We start from the raw sequence: 10678 nt of genomic DNA, 5'->3' as shown, positions 1-10678 counted from the left end.
ATTTATTTCAAAAAAAATATGTGGGAGCTAACTGCCACTAGCCGGAGGGACAGACAGACGGCCCCACTCACTTATTTTCCACCCAGCAGCCTCCCCCTCGCCGATATCGTACCAACCGGCAACACATCCCCTTTCTCCAGCCCAGATTTTCCCTCCAGCCCTTCCCCGGGCAGGCCGCGGGGCTGCAGGCGCACAGGCGGGGAGGGTCTCCTCCGCTCAGGCGCCCCCAGCCCGGGAAGCCCAGAGGCGAGAGCGAGCCGCTGCCCCCGGCCCCGGCCCCAGCGCCTGCCTGGGACCGGAGCGAGCAAAGCCGCCCTCGCCCGGGCGCCTGGCTCCGCTCCTGCCCCGCGCGCCGGGGGAGGATGCTCCCGAGCCCGCCCCGTGCGCGCCGCCGGGCTCGGGGGGGCCCCACCTGGCCCGCGCGCCCCGCTTCGGGGGGCGAGGCTGGGGTTGGCCCGGGGGGAGTGGGGGGGGCGCCTTTGCCGCAGCGTCCGTTCCCCCCTCCCTCTCGCCTTGCATCGGCGGCAGCTGCGGCTCCGGAGCGGCCGGATGACGGTGCGGGGAGGAGGCGTAGGATGGTGGCTGACTTGCTGCGGGGCCGGGAGAGACCCTAGGTCCGCCGTGCACCGAGTGAGAGGGGAACTGCCCCGGCCCCTCCCCGGCTGCGGCTGCAGGGATACGGTGGGGAGGATGGAGCGGGGCTGGGTTTACCTTCCGCCTGGATTGAGCGAGCGAATGACTTAAAGAAAGGGGGGGGACACCCAGCCCTGTGACATTTCGCCCCTTCGTTGGCAAGCCACCTTCATTCCGGAGTTGCCGTTCGGCATGAAGGACGCCCTGTGCCAGCCCTGCGGGGATCGGCTCCTGGAGCCCAGCCCGTCCGCGTGAAGCTGGCGACTCTGGGAGTCTGAGCTGCGCGGAATAACGGGGGGCAGCAGGCGCAGGACGCATTCAAGGGGACCAGGAGTTGCGGCTCTGGCTTCCCCCACCCGGGGGCATTTCCCCTCCGGACGCCGCGGCTGCAACACCCGGACGGTTCTCTCCATCTCTTCTGCACCTGCGGGGCACTAGCAAGCCTTCCTGAGCCGGCACCTTTCCATACCACCCAGCTTTGCGGCTGCCACTTGTCCTGCACGCTCCCTGCTTGGGCTTGAGACCACAGCTCCCTCGGACGTGGGATGTGCTCTCACCTGCAGCCGCCTCCCATCCCAAGCCACCTTTGCATCTCGAGCCAGGCGCCTGCACACACACCACCCCTCATTTGCCAAGCAGCAGCAGAAGCGGCCACACTGGGAGTTTGATGGCTTCTTTGAGGCGAGTCAAAGTTCTGTTGGTGTTGAACTTGATTGCAGTGGCTGGCTTTGTCCTCTTTCTGGCCAAGTGTAGACCCAGCACCGTCAAGAGCGGGGATTCCTTCCATGAAATTCATCCCAGGGCAGAAGTGGCCAACTTGACAGCCCATGGCATCAGCCCTATCCAGGATGCAGTACTGAAAAGGCTCTCCCTTCTAGAAGATATAGTCTACAGGCAGCTAAATGGTAGGAATAGCTGTCATTCCTTTAATACCTTTTGGGCACAGACATACTTGGAAATACAAATAAAAATATAATAGAGAACAATGATTCTTGAAGTTAGCAAAAGTAGAGAGCTGCTTACCTATCTTTTCTGTGACAGGTTTCAGAGGGGTAGCCCTGTTAGTCTGTATCAGAAAAAACAACGGGGAGTCCTTGTGGCACCTTAGAGACTAACAAATTTATTTGAGCATAAGCTTTCATGGGCTAAAACCCACTTTATCAGATGTGTTTTCTGTGTTCTCATGCAAGCTATATCTTTAGGAGACATAACTGGGTGAATCAGCGTAGTCTCTAATTTCTAAGCTATGTTAGTTTCTTAAAAGATTGCAAGTACCTTGCACAGAATGGGAGGAATGTGTAATAACATAATGCTGGCTCTCAGTTTTGTTGTGCCGGTCAGGAAATTATACCATCATGACTTTTTCCTCAGGAGATCAGAAACTAGTTCAGCAGCCAAATATAGGGTTGAAGAAGCATGCTGTGTATTGATTGAGGAAATGGCTTTTTACCACCAGAAATTTGTTGTTTGCTATTTTTTAAAAACTTTTGGGGAGAGGGGATTCAAAAGACTTTAAAGCATTTTGTGTCATCCAAGTACAGACAGCCAGACAGTATATGCACTTTTCGGTAATAAGTTAAACAAACAATTCAAACGTTTCCTATGGCTCAGCCTTGACAGATGCTAATTAAAACCTCCCGTAATGCTTCTCTTTATAGCACAGTGCAGGGATTTCTATTAAAATCTCACCAGGTTCAATAGTTCGGAGATGTAGAAAGGGAGCATAAAGATGCCATGTGGGATACCGAAACATGTTGTGGGGATGTAAGAAATCGAGGTGAGATATCTAATTAAAACACAGACTAAAGAGCTATTTTTTTAAGTGTTCCCCATAGATTCACTAGTAGCAATGTGATTTAGAGCTTCCAGCCAACCCATTTGGAGCTTCCAGTCTCTGTGGATTTAAAGACTATAGATTTTAATATTGCAAAATTAACATAGTTAATATTTTCTGTAATGTCGGTATGTTCTCCCCTCCCCTGATTCTTGAATACTAAACTAAGGCATGATTCTGTACTGCTGAACGGAGCACCTTGTGAATTGCATTTGTGTACTGACTCAGAACTATTACTGATGGATGGCAATACTATGCAGTGGATGCTAGGCATATACTGGAATGCAGCAGGCATATGCTGGTGTTTTGTCTTCAGTTATAATCATCATCTTGGTTAATCTCTGGGTTTGGGAACGGTGTTGTATAAATTGAGATGCACTAAGCCAATCGAGAACGGATCATTTTACATTGCTACTCCATACACATGTGTGAGAAGAATTTCCTGCTTATAAAGGTGGATGACACCTAATCTAAACCCCAGTGTTATCCAACAGAAGCTGTTGAAACAGTGTTGCGTGGCAATGTGAGGAGTGAAGTAAAAGGATAACAAGATTCTATACTATTCAGTGTAATGAACTCGTGAAATGCATTGCTGCAAGATAGCCGGGCAAACAATTTAATACTTTTCAGAAAGGAATAGGCATATCTGTAAATAAGACAGTCCGCAGTTATATTTAACTTAAAAAATCTGTGGGACATCAGTCCTCAATCTTCAGAGCATAACAACCAGCAAGATATTTCTTCCCACCACTATCATTATTATTTATTAAATATGTGCATTGGGGTAGCTCCTAGCAGCCTTAGTGAGAGGTTTTCCTAGGCACTGTACGCACACTGGAGAGTACTACATAACGGAGTGCTGACATTAGCCACCATGAGCGTCAAGATGCTCAACTAGGTGCAGCAATGGTCAGTTCTACTATGGCAACTGAACGGAATTGTAAAGGACAGCCGGCATATAGTGTATCTAAATGATAGTGCTATAAAAATGTTTGGTAAAATGAAATCTGATTACTCTGGTGCAATATATAACATTACCTGCACTACCTAGCAGGGGAGCTCAAAACAAGACCTTAGTTGGCTTTTGTCTCCTTGTGTTCCCAGAAATAAAAAGTGGGAGTTCATCAGAAGTGTTTCCATTTTCCTTAGGATTAAGAGCTGGGGACCTGTAGGACTCCCTACTTTTGGCCAGTCCTTGAGGGTGCAAACTAGACCTTTTGGTGCCTATTGATTCCCCCAACACACCGTTGAGTGCAAGAGGTGCCTTTCTTCTTAGGTCTGAATTGGCCGTTTCTGTAGTACACTCCCAGCAGGTGTGCATTTGGAATGTAGAGTAAGAGACAGCCTGGTGCTGGAAAATGCTGCTATGCACTTAAACGCTATGAAAGGGGATGGAATCAATATGTTTGTCCAAACCACAAATGATTTCCCGGATGGACTGCAACTCAAGAGCATGAAGGTAGCTATTTATCTATATGGCCATTACAAGTACAATTTGTAGCAATATTGATCGATGAGTCTGGCTCAACAATAGGTTCAAGTTTAACTGTGGTGTAAGTTAGGGGTGTTGATCAAGTGTATTTTGGGGTTCACACACAATTTATTTCTGTTAATTTTGCTTATGCACACTATCCACTGAATACTGTGTCAGAGTTGTAGCTGTGTTAGTCTGTAACAGCAAAAAACAACGAGGCATACTCCTGGCACCTTAGAGACTAACAAATTTATTTGGGCATAAGCTTTCGTGGACTAAGACCCGCTTCACCAGATGCATGGTGTGGAAGATATATATACATAGTCCATGAAAAGATGGGAGTTGCATTACCAATTCTAACGAGACAATTCAATTAAAGTGGGCTATTTTCAACAGGAGGAAAGTCACTTTTGTAGTGGTAATCAAGGTGGCCCATTTCAAACAGTTGACAAGAAGTGAGTAACAGTAGGGGGGAAATTAGCATGGGGAGATTAGTTTTTAGTTCTTGTAGTGACCCATTCACTCCCAGCTTTTATTCAGGCCTAATTTGATGGTGTCCAGTTTTCAAATTAATTCCAGTTCTGCAGTTTCTCATTGCAGTCTGTTTTTAAAGTTTTTTTTGTTGAAGAATTGCCACTTTTAAGTCTGTTGTTGAGTGTCCAGGGAGGTTGAAGTGTTCTCTGACTGGTTTTTGAATGTTATAATTTTTGTTGCCTGATTTGTGTCCATTTATTCTTTTGCATAGAGACTGCCCAATTTGGCCAATGTACGCTTTGTGCTTCAGCAAGGCATGTGATTAGACCTGGTTGAATGAGAAAGATAAAGAAAATAGGAAACACCATCGCTCTCTAGAGCCTGTCCTCTGCAACTGCAGGAAGTAGTGAGATGTGCCCAAATGACCCTTGCTGTGATGATCCCGAGGAAGATGGAACAACTCCTCTATGGGAGAATTTCCCCATGTCTAAATTTGGAGTTAAAATTAATTCCATTCACAAGAGAAAAAGTTACCAAGACTGAAGCTCTACAGTAGAACCTCAGAGTTAAGAGCACCTTGGGAATGCAGGTTATTCATAACTCTGAAATGTTCATTACTCTGAACAAAATATTATGGTTCTTTCAAAAGTTTACAACTGAACTTTTAACCATCTTAATTTAAATGAAACTAGCTCAGAAATGGTTTGCTTATCTTGTCAAAAAAAATTTAATTTTACATTTTTTTCAGTAGTTTACATTTAACACAGTACTGTACTGTGCAGTTTTGTTTTGTTTTTGTCTCTTCTGCTTGATTGTGTACTTCTGGTTCCAAATGAGATGTGTGGTTGACTGATCAGTTTGTAACTCTGCTGTTTGTAATTCTGAGGTTCCACTGTAGTACCAACTTGAGATGTGCAGGTGTCTAGTATAACTTCACTTATGCTTTTTTTTTTTTTTAACTTTTCATCTTTAAAAATTGCATTTTGGTGTCAACTGACTCGCCAGCCCTAATCCATGCATTTAGAATAGCTCCCTGCAAAATCCATCAGCCAATTACATTCTTCTTTCACAGTACCCGTTAATATTTTATTTTATAATTTGCCCGAGGCCTTGATGTTATGTTTTGTGCCAAATTTCGACTATTACAGAATGTAGCATCCTCTTACTTTGAGGGAATCCTGTGTTTCTCCTATAGCTTCACTTGGTTGGAGGAAGTAGGAGGTGTTTGGGCAAACCTGGCCCTTGACTAGGGCTTCTAGATGCTAAGGTAATATAGATAATAATTATAAATTAAGTCTAAACTGTTGTGTGCTGTTCTACTTTGCTATGTTGCACTCAGAGTTGGCTCCATTTCAGTGGTGGATGAAGCAATTCCTAAATAAGTGCACCATTTATAAAGCTCTGTTGTATAAATATAAGCTTGTTATTATTCTGATCTAGTATGGCAATTCCTGTGTTTCTGATTGTTGCAAGATATGGTATAAAGCAGGTCAGAAATGCCAGCCAAACTGTACACCCACCATCTCTCCTTTGAAACTTTTTTGGTGAATGTTGGCCTCCAAGACAGAATCAATGGAATTCTGTGCTGATGGTCTAATAACTGCACTGTGCTACAGAATTAATATTTGATTAGTAATGACATTTTGTAACCAGCACAACACCTCCCCTGCCCACAATGGACATGTCTTTATGCAAGGGTTGAAGGGCTGGGCAGACATGCAGGCTAAGGGAGGATGGTCTAGTGGATAAGGACTCAGTAAAAAACATTTAGTTCTTAGACTTTCCTGCAAGACCTTGGGATTCTCTGACATGAACCAGAACTGCCGTCTTAAATGACTCTGCAGACCAATAGGAACAGGAGGGACCATACGAGTTTCTGAAAATGTAAACCGCAGCTTAAAATTGGTGAGGCAGTTAGAACCTACTTGGCCTTGCTTTGCAGGTGTTACACATGGCTGAGGCTGGGTGGAAGTGGGGTTGCTTCTTATGTTCGGCGCAGCACAAGCCACTATGTAATTTAGCCCTTGGAATGCTGACCTTTCCCAGACTGCCAGTCAGATGAATTCTGTGTGTGTGTGTGCAATATTGTATTACAGCTTAGTAACTATTCATTGTAAAGGGTAGATTTGATTAATTCACTCCCTTTTTGTTGTTCTCAAATTATCCATGAGCAGACTTAGATCTTTACAAATTTGTTTGTTCAGAATTAGTCATAAGCATACTTCAGCCTGCGGCTTGCTTGTGAACTATTGGCCATAAGTATTGCTCTTTCTGATTTTCTATTCCTGCTGTGTGATTCATCACAGAAGGGGTGTGTGTGTGTGTGTGTGTTTTCCAGCCCCCGATCAGATAACTCTTATAATATCAAAGATCTTCCATAAGTGTGGTCATGTGTTCTCTCTCCCCCACATGGATATTTTGGGGACTATATACATTTGTAAGAGTATTTGAGAGACTTTTAAGTTCTGCAGTCTTTTTTTTTTTTTTTTTTTTGATAAGCAGATGTTTTCTTTATACTACACATGTGCAGAAAAAGCTAATGAAAGGGTTGTGAATACTGCTGAAAGGAACCTATGGCTTTTATTCCAGTTAATGTTTGCAATTTTATTTTTTACTCCTACTTAATCTCTCTCTCTCTCTCACTCTCTCTGCTTCTACATTTACATAAAATTTAGCAGTGGTTGTGGTCCAAATAGCCTCAAAAGTTGTGGAAGTTCATGCAGAAATATCGGAACTTTGCAGTGTGAACCCTCTCAGAGAGAGAGAGTGTGAGAGAGAAAGTGTGTGTATGTGTGTGCATAATAGATAGAGGTTAAGGAGGATGGTCTAATGGATAAGGACTTAGTAGAAAGCATTCAATTCTTACCTCAGCCATGGACTTCTCATGCAATCTTGGGATTCTCTGAATTCTTCCGTTGACCTAGCTACCACTTCTCTGAGGGGTGGATTAACCTCAGCGATGGGAAAACCCCTTCCATTGCTGTAGTGAGTGTCTACACCAGTGGTTTCCAACCTTTTTACGCACAAGATCACTTTTTGAATTTAAGATCAACCCAGGATCTACCCTGCCCCCTCCCCGAGACCCCACCTTGCTCACTCCATTCCCCCCTCCCTCTGTCACTTGCTTTCCCCCACCCTCACTCACTTTCACCAGGCTGGGGCAGGAGGTTGGAGTGCAGGAGGGGGTGCAGGCTCCGGGAGGGAGTTTGGTGCAGGAGGGGGCTCCGGGCTGGTGCAGAGTGTTGGGTTGTGGGAGAGGGTGCAATATGCAGGCTCCAGCCAGGAACCACTTACCACAGGCGGCTCCCAGCCGGTGGCGCAGCGGGGCTCAGGCAGGCTGCCTGCCTGCCTTGGCCCCACGCTGCTCCTGGAAGTGGCTGGCTGCTGGCAGTCCTGGCACATTTCTGCGGCCCCTGGGGGGTGGAGGGCAGTAGGTGTTGGTGCGCTGCCTGCACCCACAAGTGCCACCCCACAGCTCCCATTGTCCAGTTTCCGGCCAATGGGAGCAGCGGGGACTGTGCTGGGGGCAGGGGCAGCATGTGGAGCCGCCTCCCCCTGCAAGGACCGCAGAGACATGCCAGCAGCCAGATGCTTCCGGGAGCGGCTTCCGGGAGCCCTGCTGCGCCGCCGGACTTTTAGCAGCCTGGAGATCACAATCGACTGGCAGAGGCTGCAGGATCGACCAGTCGATTGCGATCACCGGGTTGGTGACCAGTGTGGTGTCCACTAGGGCTCTACACTGACTCAGCTGCAATGCCATTGCTGAGCTGCTGTACCGTGCGACGTGTAAACACAGCTTAGGTATGTCTGTGCTCTAGTCCATTAGAGAGGGCCACCACAGCTACTCCGGGAACTAAAAACAGTGGGTAGTGGTTCAAGCAAATCAGCCAGGTTGTAAGCTCCCTGCTCCTCCCAGAGAGCTTCCGCCTCCTGGAGTGTCTCGCGTATACTGGTTTAAACTGGATTCTTCAGGGACAAACAGACAACAGGATAAATAGCCTGAGTTCAGACTGACTCAGGGTCTTCTTTCTGATCCAGCAAACAGAGAGAACCTGCTGTCCAAGGGGAACCCCACCCTTATGGTTGTATGTTTTCTCTGTGATGCTTTTACTTGAAAAAACCAATGTGCGTGCTTAGAAGGAGCTGTGTGGTAACTTGTCGCTGCTGGCGCTATGCTCTTCACAGCCCTCAGAGAGAAAGTAGAGCACAGGCGCTGGGATTTGTAGGCACACCTGCTTGCTGGGGATATCACAGTGTCGGGAACTGTTCAGCCTTAAAACCCTGGTCAGGAGTGACCCGCAGGTCTCTGCCCCAGAGAGATGATGGCTGGGAACTAGAAGCTTTTAAGTGGATGCCGTCAAGGAGTCACAAAGCGGGAGTACAAGTGCAGTTACCTTGAAACTGTGACACAAATCAGAGGCTATTAAATCAATATACAAACAGTTTGCAAACTATACGTCCATGGCAATTTGAGAGTAGGAATGATGGTCTGGTGCAGAGGTGGGCAAACTACAGCCTGCAGGCCACATCGGCCCGTGGGACCGACCTGCCCGGCCCCTGAGCTCCTAGCTGGGGAGGCTCGCCCTGGCCCCTCCCCTGCTGTCCCGTTCCCCCCACCCCCCTCCAGCCACCTGGGCAGCGCTCTAGGTGGCAGGGCTGTGCGCTCATGCAGGGCAGCGTGGCGGTGTGTCTGGCTCCGGCCGGGTGGCACGGCAGCCAGGCATGCTGCTCTGAGAGGCATGGTAAGGGGGTCAGGGCCGGGGGGGTGGATATGAGGCAGGGGGTCCTAGGGGGCAGTCAGGGGATGGGGAACAGGGGGCGGTTGGATAGGGCAGAGGTTCTGGGGTGGGGCAGGGGATGGGGAACAGGGGGGTTTAGATAGGGGATGGGGTCCTGGGGGATGGTTAGGGGATAAGGAGCGGGGGTGGGGTTGGATGGGGGGAGGGTTCTGAGGGGGGCAGTCAGGGGGCAGGAAGTGGGAGGGGTTGAATAGGGGGCAGGGGCCAGGCTATTTGGGGAGGCACAGCCTTCCCTACCTGGCCCTCCATACAGTTTCGCACCCTGATGTGGCCCTCGGGCCAAAAAGTTTGTCCACCCCTGGTCTGGTGGGTAGGCCATGGAACTGGGACTCAGGAAACCAGGATATATTTCTTTCTCAGCCAGGCTCCCTGTGTGAACCACTTAGTCTACCACTTAGACTGTGCCACAGTCCTTCAGGGGTAAAATGGGGTTAATACTTCGCTTCCTCACGAGGGGGGTGTTAAGGATAAAACCCATTAACGATGGTGAGGTGCTCAGATACCGTAATAATCAGGGCCATGTAAGTATGTAGATAGACAGGCCCAGAATCAAGATCCTGATCTGAACATCCCTCAAGTTGGGAGTGTTAGAAACCATCTCTATTATTAGCAGGTTCAATGAGTAACCGTTCTGAATAACCAGTTCTGTTCAGTGCTTTTTTGTTTGATTTACACAAATGGATCCATCCAGTAAGCTGTTCAGTGTATGAAATTAGTGGGAGTGAAAGTGGTCAGTACGCTGCTGAACAGAGCCCTCAGCAGGGAAAAATTAATTGTTTAGTATAAAAAAGTTCTGTGCACCAATCCAGATGTTTAGGAGAATACTGACAAACGCTCCAAAGGGACACCGCAACTCATTTTAGGCCCAACATTTAAGATTTTGTTTGTAAAAACAAAATGGATATTTTACAAAATGTAATAGGAATAGAAATTATTTTAAAGCTGTTTTTAATATGCGCCCCTCTGAATGTTAAAGAGTAAACATCCCTCTGCAGTGTTAAAATCTCAAACTGCACCCTTATGCCAGTGTAGGACATGAAACTGGCTAGAAAGGAACATGAAATTGACCAGTGAAGTTAGTTGCCCCCTATCTGGAAGAAATGCACAAAGGCAAATAGGTATTATATAAATGTTAAAAAGCAAATTAGAACTTTAAACTACTTTCCAATTGAATAATGTAGGGTCATAGTTTGCAAAAAAGCATCCATTAAATGTATATCTCCACCTTTGCATGTACAATAATTTGCACACATTCAGTTCCAAACTGGTGCAAGCAAACCACATTTGTGCACACAAATTGCATAGTTAGCTGTTTACCCAATTTGTCCTTGAAACTTGTGGGGATGGCATAAGCAAAATTGAGGCACTTTTTGAAATGTGGCCTTTTAGATGATTTTACTGAAATATAGTTTCGTCTTTTTAAAATGGCACTCATTTAAAATACTTTAAAGAAATGTGAATTTG

The 10678-nt window shown here is 47.0% G+C and overlaps 1 protein-coding gene across 2 annotated transcripts in view; it reads left to right on the top strand.

The window, feature by feature from the left end:
* The first annotated feature begins 403 nt into the window (after positions 1-403).
* Positions 404-10678, top strand: part of GALNT17 (polypeptide N-acetylgalactosaminyltransferase 17) — a 279198-nt gene continuing 268923 nt past the window's right edge. The window contains exon 1 of one of the 2 annotated variants that reach the window (XM_007054159.4): positions 404-1538. In XM_007054159.4, coding sequence (XP_007054221.2) covers positions 1301-1538 — 238 coding nt within the window. In that variant the 5' untranslated portion in view covers positions 404-1300. The remainder of the gene's footprint in view (positions 1539-10678) is intronic. The other variant, XM_043530935.1, reaches the window with a different exon arrangement.

The sequence above is a fragment of the Chelonia mydas genome, chromosome 17 (genome assembly GCF_015237465.2).
Source record: "Chelonia mydas isolate rCheMyd1 chromosome 17, rCheMyd1.pri.v2, whole genome shotgun sequence".
Lineage (NCBI taxonomy): Eukaryota > Metazoa > Chordata > Testudines > Cheloniidae > Chelonia > Chelonia mydas.
Note: the sequence above shows the minus strand (reverse complement) of the source record. Positions and strands in the feature narration are given on the sequence as shown.